The sequence below is a fragment of the Elephantulus edwardii genome, unplaced genomic scaffold (assembly GCF_000299155.1).
Source record: "Elephantulus edwardii isolate Elephantulus edwardi_28Jun2011 unplaced genomic scaffold, EleEdw1.0 scaffold00081, whole genome shotgun sequence".
Classification (NCBI taxonomy): domain Eukaryota; kingdom Metazoa; phylum Chordata; class Mammalia; order Macroscelidea; family Macroscelididae; genus Elephantulus; species Elephantulus edwardii.
Window position 1 is genome coordinate 3,195,827 of NW_006399831.1, and position 16,842 is coordinate 3,212,668.

Below are 16,842 nucleotides of genomic sequence, written 5' to 3' on the forward strand. Positions count from 1 at the left end.
TGATGTGCTGTTCCAGTCGTTTTTGGATAATCTTCAGTAGAATCTTGCTTGCATGTGAAATCAATGATATTTTCTGTAGTTTCCACACTCACTTGGGTCACCCTTCTTTGGAATAGGTACTCTCAATGTGAGAGTACCACAATCTTAACTATCATTTCACTAATATTTATGATCCCTCCTCTCCCACATACATACACACTTTCTTGGACTTTTTAAAATTTTCATTTTAATTGTGATTTTAACAAAAGTTTACAGACAAGTTGGATTTTCACACACTCCTTGTTGCACATTTTTACTTCCTCACCTCTCCCCCTTTCCCTTTGCCCAGTTCATTTAAAAAAAAAATATTAATTTTTGTTTTCGTGGACATTTCTAATGTCTACTGGAATTGAGCATGTCTTTATATATACCCTGATAGAAGAATTTGCAGAGAAAAGCAGAAAGATACATTTTTTTCTCTACTTTGCATCTGAATTTCTATTTCCTTACAAACATAGTATATGTAAGAAAGCACTTTAAAAGTCAGCTCCTCTATTTCTTTACCAGACGGAGTTATGTATAAACTGCCTTGGCCAAGTGGAAATAAATCCAGTTTTTAAAGACCTCTAGAGACATCAGAGTTGGCAACCAATTCATGGTTCAATGACCTTTACTGTTAACTGCTTCTTCTTTATACTTTGCCTAAGTCATTCCTGCTATTATTTAAGCCCATTATCTCCTTTTTGTCTAGCCTGAGTAGTTATCAAGACGGGTGGGGCCCTTTATTTATTAGATTTAATCTAAAGACTGTAAGTACCTGTTCAGCTAACGTATTTTCTTCAGACCTCCCCACCCCCACCCCCACCCCTGTCTTTGTGTAATGTTTTTTCTCCTTCTAACATTCACCAACTGGCTGGTGCTCTTGAATGACAAGCAGATAGTAGATCTATGAGGAGGGGTTTCTTTTCTCTCTTTCTCCTTCCTTTCCCCCCTTTTTCTTTTCCTCCCTTCTCTTCATTTCCCCCCTTTTCTTTCTCTTTCCCTTCTTTTCTTTTTCTTTTTTCTTTTTCCTCCTTTCTCTCCCTTTCTTTCTTTCTTTCTTTCCCTCTCCTTGTTTTAATTTTACTTCTTTGCTAAAAAATAGCATTCTTATTTTAGTTATATCTAAATATTATGGGAGTAATGCAACATTTTTAGAATACAACAAAATTCACATTGATTAAATCATCTTCAACTCTGGTGTCTCAAAGGAGGAAAAATGGCCTTATTCTTAAATATTTGTTTGTTCATCTGTGTATGTGTGTAAGGTTAAATAGTCCCAAATATTTTTTATTACTTTTTGTTTTAAGAAGACTATGTGTCATTTATATGACACATGGATTTGTCCTGTATTTTTTGAGATAACTGATGTCAACTTAAAAAAAAAATCATCATGAGATCTGAGAATTAACTGAATAGATAAATTTAATATTTTTGTCTTAGGAGAAAGTTTACACTTAGAGATTTCAAAAATGAAAACTTTGTGAAGTGTTACACATACACACATGGATTTATATATACTATTTTCACACTAGCTTTTTTCATTATTTTATGGTTAAGATGGGCAGTCTCCTATGCAGTTTACAGTCTGAAAACTTGCTGGAGGATTAGCAATGAGTCAGTTCTGACTCAGTGTCATTAGTTGTTACTATTGAGTTTTTGTTTTGTTTTCAATTTTAGAGCTCAGTTTTCTTGTTTACTTTACTGGGCTCATCAAGTTTTGAAGAATTAGAAAGGGGTAAGGCAAGAGAAGAAGGAAGTGGTAGCAAGGAGGAAGAAGGCAGAACTCCCCAGCTGCAGTCTTCATTCCCTTCCCTGAGAGTCATAGTCTGTAAACATCTGACATCACCAGGAGATAAGTATGCAGAGTCTGTTCCTTAAGGCCATTATTCTTCTTGGACCCCTGTTTACCTTTATTTTACCTGTGAAATGGTTTTAACTTGTGTACAACTGAAGTATTTCTTTAATTGTTTTATCTATAGAATATTTGGCCTTGAAGGATTCCTAGAATAGATTTAAACCAACTTCCCCTCAAAAAATTACCCCAATCTGAACCAAGGACTCAGTTGATTAGTGGAGTTGGAGAAGTGAAACTTAACAGGGGTTTAAATTTTTTATAAACACTTTCATAAAATAGAAACACTAGGTGAATACAATATGCTTTCCATTCAGACTTAACTTCATGGGAAATCCTCTGTTCCTTCCTTCCTTCCTTCCTTTTCAAAGACCCTCCAAGAAAAATATCCTATTAGATCTATTATTGAAGATTGGTTGCATTATGGATAATGTTGCTTTGTTTAACCTCTCAGAATGTATATTTATTTTTCTAAAGTTGTTTTGCCGACACATTTGACATAATTATGTTTAAAAGCATTTTGTAACATTATTTGTTCTTAGGCCATAAAAACTTTTGCTTAAATTTGCAATCATTTCAAGTGTGAAAATATTGAAATTTATTCATTCTTAAATTTATTTTGCTTCATTTGTTAGTTTTCTATGTGTTTTTAAAGCTGTTGTTAAATATTCTTACATTTTAGTGGCATGAGGAATTCTTTAAAAGAATTATTGCAGTCTATAATGATTTTTAGATTTAACAGTTTAAAACAGAAATGTAAAGTCAAATACATTGTGTATCTTATTTTGTATGGTTTTGCCCACACTGACTGAAGAGTGGGCACGTTTGTAGCATCCTGCATTTAGTGGAGAGAACTGGATGCCAGACCTTGGTTAGTCATCTGTGACCTTGAGACAGTTACTTAACAGTTAGGTTCTCTTGTGTTTAAAACAGAGTGGCTAGACTGATAAATGCTAAGGTCACTTCTGGCTCTAACGTTTTTATGGTTTTATTGTTTTATTAGAAGAGATAGAAACAGAGATGATTTTTCTCTTTCCTAAGAGAAATGAGTTAGTGTGCTGTGGGCCTTAAAGGTGGAAAGGAAACAAGTTGAGAAGAATGATTGGGAGAGTGGGAGTGAAGCTAGGCACACACAGAGAGCTCTGTGGAGAATGAATATATAGGATCATGTCTGCTTTCTCTTCTTCTTTCCTTTCTGGGCGCATGCAACTGGGCAGTACTGGACATTACCTGCTACAGACAGGTTCCAGTTTTACAAGTGGGGAAAGAAGTTCTTTGACTTGAACTGTAGAGAAATATGTACTCTCATTGTTATCAAGGCAGGATTAACTCATTGCTGACCCTCCATTGGGGTTTTTGGAGGCTGTAAATGACATAGAAGGAGATTGCTTATCTTTCTCCCACTAACCACTGGTGGATTCAAACTAGCAGAAAGTTGTTGTCTTTGGGTAAGCGCACATCTGCCTGTGGATGACACCACCAGAGCTCCTAGGAGAAATGTATGTTGTTATTGTGTGCCATCGAGTCAGAACCTACAAAGCAGTGATGCTCTAGTGGGTTTTCAGAGACAGTAAATCACACAGGATATTGCCTGTCTTTATCCTGTGCAGCAGCTGATGGTTTCAAACCGTGTACCTTTGGGTTGGCAGTGCAGTTCCTTACCACTAAGCCATCAGAGCTCACTGGAGAAATGTATGTTACTGTTGTGTGCTTTCAAGTTGGAGCCGACTTGACTCATCGCTAACCATATATCAGGTTTTCAGAGGCAGTAAATCCTACAAGAAGAGATAGTCCATCCTTCCCTCTTGGAGCAGCTCTTAATATGAACTATGTGTCTTTGGGATTGCAGCACTACCACTAGGCCAAGGGGAAATACAAAAATAACTTAAAAGATTTGTTATCATGTCTTTATCTAAAAGAAAGTTAGGTGTGATCATTTCCTTGTAGTGAGTAAAAGTGGAGACTATTCTTGGCATTTTTGTGTTTGTTGAAACAAGAACAGATTAAAATAGAGTTAAATTTTGACCATCAAGGTTTCATTTAGATAAGAGAAATAATTTCCTGATAAAAATGGTTATAAAAAGCCTGAAGATTATCCACAAATGACTGGAACAGCACATCAGCAGAGAACTGACAGAAGTGTAGGCTGGTTTTAGAAGAGTTCGTGGTACTAGGGATATTGTAGCTAATGTTAGATGGATCTCGGCTGAAAGCAGGGAATACCAGAGGAATGTATATCTGTGCTTCAGTGACTAAGCAAAGGCATTTGACTGTGTAGATCACAACAAACTGTGGCTGACTGTGAGAAAAATGGGAATCCCAGAACATTTAATTGTGCTTATGCAAAACCTGTACTTGGACCATGAGTCAGTTGTCAGAACAGAGCAAGGGGACACTGCATAGTTCAAAACTGGGAAGTGTGTACAGGAGAGATGTGTCCTATCTCCACACCTTTCCAATCTATATGGAAAATAGATTACCTGGGAGGCTGGACTCTATGAGGAGAAATGTGGCATCAGGATTGAAGGAAGACTCATCAACAATCTGCGTTATGCAGATGACACTACCTGCTTGCTGAAACTGAGGAGGACCTGAAGCGCTTGCTGCAAAAAAACTGCAACCTTTAATATGGATTGAAACTCAACATCAAGGAAACAAAGATTCTCACCACTGGGCCAGTTGGCAGCATCGTGATGGATGGTGAAGAGATTTGAGATTGTAAACAGCTTTAGTTTGCTTGGCTCCACAGTCAACACTCTTGGTACCAGCAGCCAGGAAATCAGAAGCTGAATTGCACTGGGAAAAGTTGGCTGTCAGGGACCTTTCCAAAGAACTAAAGAGCAGTGACATCAGGCTAGAGGCTGAGGTGTCCCTAATCCAGGCAATTGCTTGCTATGCATCAGAGAACTGGATAATGATTAGGGATGATGGAAAGAATTGATACCTTTGAGCTGTGGTGCTAGAGAAGAGTGTTGAATATTCCATGGACTGCCAGGACAACAAACAGGTTCATCCTGGAGAAGGTGATACCAGGCTGCTTTTTGGAGGCAAGGATTCTGAAGCTTTATCTGACATACTTTGGACATGTTGCAAGGTGGGATCAGTCCTTGGAGAGAGACATCATGCTTGTGTGGGTATAGGGACAGCGCAAGAGACAAAGACCCTAGATTAGATAGATTGATCTAGTCACTGGGGCAATTGGGAGTAGGTGTGTCAAAGACCATAAGGTTGGCACAAGATCAGAGCAGGGTTTAGGGCTCTTGCACATAGGGTTGCTATGAGTTGCAAGTGACTCAATGGCACATAACAACAACAACAAACTAAAAATTATCTTTCAAATATAATTTGCTTTCTATATAATATATAAATACATTAGTCTAAACTTTTATGTGTTGTTCGATCTTAATATAAAAGTTCCACACCTATTTTTGTTTGTAAACAAAACAATAATGACTCAGAGATATGTTTTCATACATCTAATATGTAAGATACTTTTGAAATATTAAAAAGTTTTAAGCTTCTAAAAATCATGACTGAGAAATAGTGCAGACTAATGTCTTTCATCTTGTGATAATATAAAATTGCTGGCAAGTTAATACTAACTCCTGGGGCCCATGTGTGTCACAGTAGGACTGTGCTTCCTATAATGTTTATTTCATGCCTTGTTTTAACAGTCAGTCATCAATCCTTCCTCTGGTGGCACATCTGTGTGGACTTGCACCACTAGTCATTCCGTTAGCAGCCAAGCTAGACATCATTTTGCATCATCAGCTCTTTAAGCCATTGGATCAATCTTAATTTTCATTAATATCACTCATTCTCATCTTTATCCCACAGAGCTGCTGGCAGATTTGAATGCACAGAGAGGCACATCTTCTGGCTTAGAAGCACAGCTTTGTACAGATTATCCCACCAGACTTCTTTATACTTTCAGATCAATTGTGGAGTTCTCTTTTGGAACAAAAAGAAATCAGATTTCCTTAGTTTAGCTAAAATCTCTGACAGTGTCATTAAAAAAAAACAACCAAAAAACAAAACTACAACAAAGCAAACCCACCCAAAACCTAAAACAAATCCTCATGGTCATAGGGTTGATTCCAGATAATAATCACCCTGCAAGACCAAATAAGTACTGTCCTGTGGAGTTCCTAAGATAAAAATCATTATTGGATCAGACTTTTCTCTTTCTGCTCTGACAGTGGCTGGCAATTAGCAAGTTCAAGTCTTGCAGTTAAAAAGTCAGTACTTAAGCACTGAGCCACCAAGGTTCCTTACACTTTTGCACTACATTTACAGTCTGGTAACCTCACTTGTCATTTATAAATAACTTTTCCTGCTGTTTTAAAGACATTGTGAAAGTATCAAAGGCATCTACTGTTTAACCTATCTTCTCCATTTTCATCTTGGAATCTAAGTAAAACAAATAATTTTGGCTCAGTGGTTAAGGAGTTGCACTGCCAACCCAAAGGTTGGTCTCCTCCAGCTACTGAATTCTCCAGCTGTTCCAGGAGAGAGGGGGCAGTCTCTTCCTGTGTGATTTGTAGCCTCTGAAAACCTGTTGGAGGGTCAACTATGGATCACAGTAATAAGTTGTTGAGCTGTTAAAAACAAAATACAAATCAACACAATTATTTAGACTAAATGAAAGATATTTTTATTTTAAAGTTTTCTGAAGTGAGTAAAAAAATTATACTTAATTAGTCCTTCTTTACAGAGAAAGAGAAAATTGTCAGTGATTTTTAAGGAAATTGTAATGTTTCTTAGTGACTTAATTATTGGATATGTGGTAGCAATGAGCAGGCAGTCTTCTTTTTAATTTTCTGGTCTTTGTCGTGCTTTAGCGATAGAAATTTATATTAAACTTGTTGAAAGTTATTATTTACTTGAAAGAATTATTTCCTTGGGTAAAATCTCTTGTCAATGTCTGCTAGGCTACTAACAAAATATTCTGTGTTGGATAGTAACTTTCTGCCTTTGTTTCTAAATATAGAAACAAAACAATCACTTAGCAGTATGTTAAATATATGCGTTGTGCTTACTATATTAAAATGTCCAGTGCTTTAGCATTGAAGAAGGTATGTAAATAAGATTATAGATAGGACTATAAAGTCATCTGTCTTTATAATTTATTCATATTGTTTCTATGCACCTTCTCATTTAAAAATGTACAAGAATTTAAATGTCGTACCTTTTAATAACCTTGCCCTATTCAGTTTGTAATCATAGCGCTGGTGGTGTCTGGCATTACCTGGTTTCATTTTGAATTTGCAAAATTTCAAGCCCTGCCCCTGATCAATGGAATCTGTATCTCTATTCTAATCAGAATACTGGTGATTTGTATTCATGTTTAATTTCAGACGTATTGACTAAGTAGAAGATCATTGGCAGGATGAACCTTTTAAACATTAACCTTGTAGAGAAGTTGTGGGATTTAACCATTTTGTATCTTTCATTAAGGTGCTTAATTTTAGTTTCTAATGTAGCATTAGCAGCTAAGATTTATAGTGTTTTAAGCCCATACATACGCTTGTCTAACTCTGTCATCTAGTAGTAATAAATACAGTCACTGAAAAATGTTCATAGCTTTCATTCATTATAACCCTGTCATTTAATCATTCTAGATTTTAAAACTCATTTCTATTTTTTAATAATTATTCATGACACTACTCAAAATGCTAACAAATATTCATCCATAGACAATATGAGTCGTATGTTCAAATATTAATGTGTTCTTTATTTTTAAAGCAAAATCATTGTTAAGTCAATTTTACTACATTTTTGTTTTGTTTTATGTTTCTTTATTTTTATTTATTCCATGTTTTCTTTTTGTTTTGTTTTAGTTGGGTCTGGTAAGTTGACATTTTATTGGCCATCTTCTAATCACCGTGTCACTGTGACTGGAACTTCTCTTCCCCTTTCCATCCATACCCTTCTATGTCCTTCAACCAGTCAGCCTCCATGTTTCACTTGTCATTGGCTACAAAGACAGACTGCACAGAATAAAGTCTGCAGGAAGTATGGGTAACTGTGACAAAGAGGAAAGGTAATGGGGTTGCTAACTTATGTCTTATTAAGTAATTTATCATCTGCATCCTTCTGTTTCTTCACTCTTCACCTTTTAAATAGATAGTAAAAAAAGTGATTGGACGTAATTTTATAATTTACTAAGTCAATTAATATATGTAAAAAAATCAACCACCACCATCTACAACAACAAAACAGCAGTACTTTAAGAAAACCACTTGGGGCTTTTTCCTCCCCACAAAATATGTTTAGAAATTCATGTCCATCTATCTATCTGAGTTTTGGGCATCTACTGTTCAAGAGTAGTTGTTAACGGTATCTGGGGCTGTTTTCACTCATTTCCATGTCTGTGTCACAGCCATTCCATTTTATGTAAGAAATAATCATAAACTATATCAAAAGTACATTAAAATTTGCTTTGAGACATTTTTGTCCCCATGCAAATAAAGAACTATCAATTTTTAAGCATTTTTATGATCAGAAACTTGGGAAGGTCCATTCACTTTTTCATATTACTAAATAACCTTTTGGAGAAAATTTGTATACATTTGTTGAGTGGTGCTAGGAAATAGTTTGGCCTTGTAACAACTGGTTTTGCTAGTCATTAAGTTAAAAAAATTATGTATTTTGGAAGTGATAACTTGATATACAGATATCTTGTATTCTTCAGAAATGTTGACGTGATAATTGTTGTTGTTATGTGCCATCGAGTCACTTGCAACTCATAACGACCCTATGTACAACATCCCTACACTCTGCTCTGTCCTGTGCCAATCGCACCATCTCCGACACACCTGTACTGATTACCCCAGTCACTGAATCAATCCACCTCATAGGGGGCCTTCCCCCTCTGCGCTGTCCCTCCACCCTGCCAAGCATGCTGTCCCTCTCCAAGGACCTGTCCCTCCTTGCAACATGTCCAAAGTATGTTGGATGGAGCCTTAGAATCCTTGCCTCCAAGGAGCAGCCCGGTTTGACCCTTTCCAGGATGAATCTGTTTGTTTTCCTAACAGTCCATGATACCCTCAACACTCTTCTCCAGCACCACAGTTCAAAGGCATCAATTCTCCTTCTATCTTCCCTAGTCATTGTCCAACTCTCTGATGCATAACAAGTGATAGCAAAGACCATGGCCTGTAATAATTAGCCATTAAAAAAAAATAGCTTCTTTTAAATACAGAAAAAGAGTTGGAATAAAATTTCATTGTAAAAATTTTTTAAATACTCATGAAGGACAGGGTAGAAGTAGAGGTGAACTATGTAACTGGGCTGAGACATGCATTTTAAATAATCACATTAAGGTACAATAGCAAAAATGCCTAAACATTAAGAAAAGATTGTTGACAAATTAGAACAATGTGTTTACAGCATATATGAGAAAGGAATAAAATTTCTCTTCTAAATATTACAAAGAAAAATTCATAACATGTATTATCAATGAAATGTTGAGCTAAATTATAACTTTAGTATAGTTGTCTTACATACTCTAGATAGTTATATTTTCTCTAACCTTGGACCTGTACCTCAAGGTAATGATTTTGAGTATGTGTATCAGAAGAATGCTAATGTTATTGCTATTTTCAGTGGCAATAATTACAAACACTCTAAGTTTAAAATAATAGGAATGGGTGAAAAAGAGTGATCTCTACATGCATTATTAGATATTCAGCAAAATTATAGAAGGATATTTTTTAAAATTACCATCTAGTGTGCATGGTACCATTATGAGTAGCTTTATCTTTTATTGCCCCTCTATGCATTTCCAACTTGTCCAAAGTTTTAGCACTGACCACATATGATTGAATATGTTTATATTGTTTTAATCATACCACATTAGAAGTGCTGTAACTTTCAAAAGTATTCAAATATATTATGTAAAAAAAAGGTAGGTACATATTCTCTGTGACCTTCTCAACATAGACAGGTAGATAATTGATTACTTGAGAGAGAGCTATCTTTAGTTAGCATGACTTTTTCTCCTAAAATATATATAACTACATTGCATACATGAAGAAAAGTGGGTTTTTTTTTTAATGGTACTTTTCTCATATCTTATAACTGATGTCACTGTTGATGTTGGCTCAATAATATGCCTACAAAATGCAGTAAATTCATTTCCAGACAAATATCCTGTGTGGAAGAATTGCTGCAGGATGAATATAGTTAGCATAAGGATTTGTAACCCTCTTTCCAAAATAAGTCTTTGAGGTTTGAGGAGAGTTGGCATTTTATTAAAGAAATGGAGATTCTGGCCCATGTTATTAGACATGCTTCTGAGATTTAGGAAAGAGACCACCCAAAGTTTTTACAGGACTAAGTGGTTTGAGCATTTATATTTTCCTACTCAGATCCCTGCCTATTGGAAAGTCATATATTCACATTTATTTAATTAATCTTTTGGTTTTCTTTCATTGACATAAACCGAACCCTATTCTGGATTATTTTATTATTCAGGCAATGTCCTTTCATTTTTTAGGTCTGATTTCCATGTCAATTATTCCAGACCTTAAATAAGAAATTGAGTGCTCATGTATGTCTCTGTACTTGGGGAAATCCCAAGCAATGATTCACATGCCTATTATTATACCTGCATAATGACAGTGTTTGCTAAATTCATGAGCACACCACTCAATTACAATCACAGTTCTTAAAAAAATTACAAGCTAGCACTTCATCATTACTGAATTGGTCCCAAACTATATCCTCTAACTTTGCATTTTCTCCTTTGTAAGTTATAGGATAGTGGAAAGCAGTTGACCTGATTTTTCAGATCTCCTATAATTTTCTAGTCAAATAGTGTAATTTCTACTAAGCCTCAATAAAATGGAGGTTTAGAAGCCAGTACACTAATATAGAAGTTAGAAGTCCTAATTGCTTTCTTCGTCTTTGCTGCTATATAATCTTAGTTTGTTGTGTCCTCTCCCCACTCCAACCACCCCGCCCCTTGCCCCCACTATGGTCTAGTGGATCAGGAGTTACCCTGCCAGCCAAAGACTAGGGATTTGAATACAGCACTGACTCTATGGGAGAAAGGTTGGCAGTCTCCTTCCATGTTATTTACGGCCTCTAAAAACCCTCCAGAGGGTCAGCTATGAGTTAGTTCTGACTCAACAGCAGTAAATGAGTGAATTTTTTAATATGTATAATAACCAGTGTATTCAATTATCTTAATGTTCAATGTATATGAACATCAAATACCTACAGTAAGAACACACGCATACTAGATAGATGTACAGATAGGTATGTATCAGGGGATTTTAAGAAAAGAGAATTATACTTTTTAGCAATTCATTAAGAAATAATATCCTTGTGAGCAGAGTGGTGGCATTTATGATTCGTGAGCATAGGTAGAATATGATTTTGGGTTTATATTAATTTTAAGACATTACCTAAGTGTCTGACATAAGTAACTAAAGCTTCCTTTAAAAGCAAAGGTTAGAAATAATGGAAAAGCTTTAAAAAGTAGATTAGAAGGATCCTGTCTGTTAAATACTGTTAAATGTCTGACTTGAAACACTCACTTCAATCTGAATGGAGACAGGGGAGAAGAATAATTAGGTGCTTCAGACAGCTGATAAGAAATGAATCAGAAAAGTGTAAACAATAGGTAAAAAGACTAACATTCAGTACACATTTTCCTCAGCATAAGGCCCAGCCTCCAAACAAGCTTTTTTACTATCCTCTCAGTGGTTGCTCCATCAGCCCACCTAATGTTTTCAGCTGCCATTGCTCTCAGTGTAACTGACACAATTTTCTGACACACTATTTACTGCCGGATGAAGTGGCCATTTAAGTCTGTATAAATCAAACAGTTTGGACAAAGCTGGCAGTATTTATAATGTCAGGATGAGCAGATGTTTCAAATTTGCCTTCATTTCCATATATATTCCGTTTGAACATGCCCTTGCCTATGTAAATGAAGGAGGCTTTCCACTCCACTGTTGCTTTTAAATTCATTCCTATTCAAATAATTGGACTGAAGATTTTAAATTGTTATAATTTGCATGGTAGCATTTCAGGAGCTTTTGAGTTAAATTAAAGTCATTTTAGAACCTGTCTGCATCAGGAGACCCTTGTGTGTATGATTCAAGTCCATTCACCTTTAAGCAGCTCTAAATGAGCAAAAATAATATTTATTCATACAGATTCACATATACTTTAAATGCGAAGGAGCAAATTTTAACTCAAGAATTCTTTCTAACACAGAGGTTAATCTTCCAAGGTCAGGTAATAAAACCTCTTCATGAAGCAACTATATTCCCTTCCATAAATATGTATTTAATAATTTCGTGTCAAATTAAGGATGGGAATTAGCATATTTTATACTATCGTGCATAACATGTTGTGTAAAATAAAATTGGCATTTGGGTTATCAGCACATTGTCTCAATTAGGAACATAACTATATGTGTTTGATTCAGTGTAATTTGTATCTTGTCCTTTAGAACCTCCACATTTTGTTGTCAAACCCAGAGACCAAGTTGTTGCCTTGGGACGAACTGTAACTTTCCAGTGTGAAGCAACTGGAAACCCTCAGCCTGCTATTTTTTGGAGGAGAGAAGGAAGTCAGGTATGACCTCTTTTCCTATTTGTATTTTAATAAACAAAGATATATTATGTAGTGATAATATCTTGACACTGGAAGAACTGAGAAAACTCTGACTGCCTTAGAAAAAATTATCAATAAGATAGAAACTGTTCTTCATTGTTCTAACCCTCAAAATCATTTTTCTGGTTTGGTTTCAGTCCGCTGGATGGTGTATGGAACAATGTTTTTGTTTAATCTTGTAGTTTTAAGTTCACTTCTAATTGAGCTATGTATAAACAACCCAACTATTTTCTTTACTCAACACAATTATTATTTCTGATTATCAAGTATTAGAATTATGTATCATCTGATAGTTATGTATACTGAAAAGAAATAACTATTCAGTGTGATTTCTCTGTAAGCATCATGATTCTTAACTTGCCTTCAGGACCATCAAATATTATATTCTCTTTATTATTTATATAATGTTTAATATTGCTTGTTGTTGCTCTGAATCCATGAATTGGAACAGACTCATAGCTAACCTTTATCAGGTTTATATTTTATGTCAAGTTTACAAATCATGTACTTAAGCTTTACTAACCAAGTTTTGTTTGTTTTTTTTTCTTACATCATTGGGCATGTTTTTGTTGATCATAGTGAAACAGTGTGCAGGGTAGGCACCTAATTTTTTAAAGAAGAAACTTTTTTTTCAGTTAGAAAAACAAAAGTTGATATTCTTTATTCCCAGTAAGTCTATGACATGCTGCATTACTTTTTAAGTAAATATACAATCTCCATAATGACCCAGAAGCCTCTTCTGAAGTCATAAAATAATACCACTTCTTGATCTTCCTTCTGTTTATGATAACCTCCCCAAAATATAAAGCTTAATCAGTTATTCATCAAAAGCTTCATCAACTATTAGATTCAGTACTAGAAATTTTAAAAATATGTAATAGATATTCACATAATTTAACATGAAAATATAATAAGTGTTAACAGTTGACAGAGGTTATTGAACATGGATAATGATGAACAGCTAATAGAAATACTTGTTATGGTGCCAAGATGGTATATTTAAACTTACATTTGTCAGAACGTGTTTAAAATTCATTGTTTATATATTAAAAGTAAAAATGTTCACAATACTCATAATCATATATATTGCATGTATGTGTTCAACAACTTTTAAACTTGTTTTGGATAAATATATGAAACGTTTTATAGAGATGTATTCTAAATTATTCTCTCTGTAGTTATGATTCAATACTGATAGTTATAGAAAAAATAGTGGAATTTAGAATTTGTTTTAATTTTTACAATGGCACTATCAATGATAGTCACTTAAGATTAGATTATTAAACCTAGATAGAATTTTTTTCACGTGTGTGATCTTCAATGTGTTTAATTTTTGTGTTTGTGTATCTGTTTAAATGTATAGTCATATATGACAAAATATTTGAACCTAACCAATTTTTACTCCTCTCTTCCAAATTTGGGATTTTAGAATCTGCTTTTCTCATATCAACCACCACAGTCATCTAGCCGATTCTCTGTCTCCCAGACTGGTGACCTCACTATTACTAATGTCCAGCGATCTGATGTTGGTTATTACATCTGCCAGACTTTAAATGTTGCTGGAAGTATCATCACAAAAGCATACTTGGAAGTAACTGATGGTAAAGTAGAACATTTTACTTCAGACTTACAATTTTTTGATACAAGGGCTAAAGAAAGTGCCAGTAGAAAGATTTATTTCCAACTTTATGTCTTTTCTTACCACTATTTTGCTATAAAGTTGAAGACAGTGTTGATAGAATAATGAAGTAAAAAATTATTCTTTCACTTAGGAGTACAATAACATGAGTAAGAATCTTAAAATTGTAGCAGTTTTCCAAAAAAGTTAATACTAGTTTCACAAAGAAATATTTCAATACTTTGACAAATCCAATTATTTTATATTTTCTCAGTATGAGTTATGTTTTTTCTCTTTCCACTAAATTAAGGAGTAAGGAGTTCTGATAAATTGCTTATAAATCCAAATTCCAACATCCAAGTCAGTATAATGGACATTTTTTTAATATTAAGATGTTTTCTGTTTATTCACTTCCCTAAACATGATCAATTAATCGGGATGGGTGTGTCAGAGGCGGTGCAGTTGGTGCAGGATAGAGCAGGGTTTAGGACTGTTGTGCATAGGGTCGCTATGAGTCGGAAACGACTCGACGGCACATAACAACAACAACAACAACAACAACAACAGTGACAGTGATGGAGGAAATTCTCCACCCATAAAATATAGAGTAGCCATAATTAGAAAAGAAAAAAATGGAATATAAGAACACACACATACATAAACAAAATTCCAAATTGAAGGTTAAATGTGTATCATAATTATGGTAAAGGGCTTGTCTCTTCCAGAAACTAATTTATTGCTGTGATTAGAATATTTTTCAGTTCAAGTTACAGAATTTAAAAGAACGTTGAGTCTCTCAAGGAGGAAAATAGATGGTCGAAAGAAGAGAAAACAAGAGTAAAAGAAGCTAGCTATAGACATTCACTCAGCTTGAGATCTTTACCCCCTCTTTTTTTTTTTACTTAGATAATAATTTAAGTATTCAATATAATAGCAATTGCTTCCTGACTCAGAAACCACAGAGTCCTCCTTGGCTCCTCAACCTTTCATATCAAATTGCTATCATCTTTGTGACACCTCTCAGTCTTTGTCATCTATAATCTGCAGCTTTAACTACCTGCTAATTCCTCATCTCTTCTTTGTCTTGCCCCTAATTACATCCCATATTATTACTAGAAAGGTTGAGGTTTTTCTCTGTAACTCTACTTCCATTGTGTAAAGTGACGTATATAATGATTGTAAAATACATAGAGTAAATGAATACAGCATGATGAATTTATGTATGTAATGGATACCAAGATTATCTTGTCTGTGTGTTGTTTATAAATTGTTGTTGTGTACCATAGAGTTAGAACTGTGCCATACTGACCTTCCAGCATGTTTTCAGAGGCATGCAGTGAACAGGAGGAGATTGCCCATCCTTCTCCCATGGAGCAATTGATGGCCTTGAATCGCATGCCTTTGGGATTGCAGTGCAGTTTCTTGCCACTAGGCCACCAGAGTTTTCTTTGTCTCTCTCTCTCTCTGTATGTATATAATTGAGGGAGGATGGAAAGGGACTGATGTAGGGGTAAAAAGTATATTATTTTTGAGATGATAGAACACTGCATTCTCATATAATTTTATGTCTTTAGATCTTTGTTTGACTCTGAGGAAATACAATTTACATAGATGTAACTACTGTTATAATTTAAGATGGAAGGAGTATACAGAGTCACCGTATCAGGAGGAATTGGCTGACACATGAGAATTTCATGAAATAACTTAGGAGCAGAGTCTGTGGTGATGAAGGAGAAAGTTCAAGTTGCTCTGAAATAATTGACAAAAAACAAGGCTCCAGGAGTTGACAGCATACCAATTGACGTATTTCAACAGACACTGTTCTGGATGTGCTCACTAAGTTGTGCCAAGAAATCTGGAGGACAGCCAGCTGGCCAACTGACTGGAAGAGATCGATGTTTGTTCCCATTCAAAGAAAGGTGATCCAACAGAGTGCGGAAATTATTGAACAATATCATTATCACATGCAAGGAAAATTCTGCTGAAAATTATCAAAATTGACTGGAGCAATATGTCTTCAGAGAACTGCCAGATGTGTAGACTGGGCTTAGAAGAGGTCATGGTACCAGGGATATTATAGCTAATGTAAGATGGATCTTAGCAGAAAGCAGAGAGTATCAGAGGAATGTCTATCTGTGCTTCATTGACTATGCAAAGGCTTTTGACTATGTGGATCACAACAAGCTGTGGCTGACTCTGGGAAGAATTCCCAGAACATTTGATTGTGTTTATGCAAAATCTATACTTGGACCAAGAGACAGTTGTCTTAACAGAGCAAGGAGATACTACATGGTTCAAAATTGGGAAGGGCGTCCGGCAGGGATGTATTCTGTCTCCATACCTTTTCAATGTGCATGCAGAACAGATCATCGGGACACAGAACTGTAAAAGGAGGAATGTGGCATCAGGATTAAGGAAGACTCATCAACAATCTGCGTTATGCAGATGACACAACCCTGCTTGCTGAAACTGAGGAGGACCTGAAGTGCTTGCTGCAGAAGGTCAAGGACTGCAGCATTCAATATGGATTGAAGCTTAACATCAAGAAAACAAAGATTCTCACCACTCGGCCAATTGGCTTATCGTGATAGATGGTGAAGAGATTGAGATAGTTAACCGTTTTAGTTTGCTTGGCTCCACAGTCAGTACTCTTGGTACCAGCAGCCAGGAAATCAAGATATGAATTGCATTGGGAAAGTCAGCTGTGAAGGACCTCTCC

The 16,842-nt window shown here is 35.4% G+C and overlaps 1 protein-coding gene across 1 annotated transcript in view; it reads left to right on the forward strand.

Moving 5' to 3' along the window:
* Positions 1 to 16,842, forward strand: part of ROBO1 (roundabout, axon guidance receptor, homolog 1 (Drosophila)) — a 752,594-nt gene that overhangs the window by 631,915 nt on the left and 103,837 nt on the right. The window contains exons 7-9 of the mRNA XM_006889823.1: positions 7,714 to 7,722; positions 12,342 to 12,466; positions 13,935 to 14,106. Of these exons, the coding sequence (XP_006889885.1) occupies positions 7,714 to 7,722; positions 12,342 to 12,466; positions 13,935 to 14,106 (306 nt within the window). The remainder of the gene's footprint in view (positions 1 to 7,713; positions 7,723 to 12,341; positions 12,467 to 13,934; positions 14,107 to 16,842) is intronic.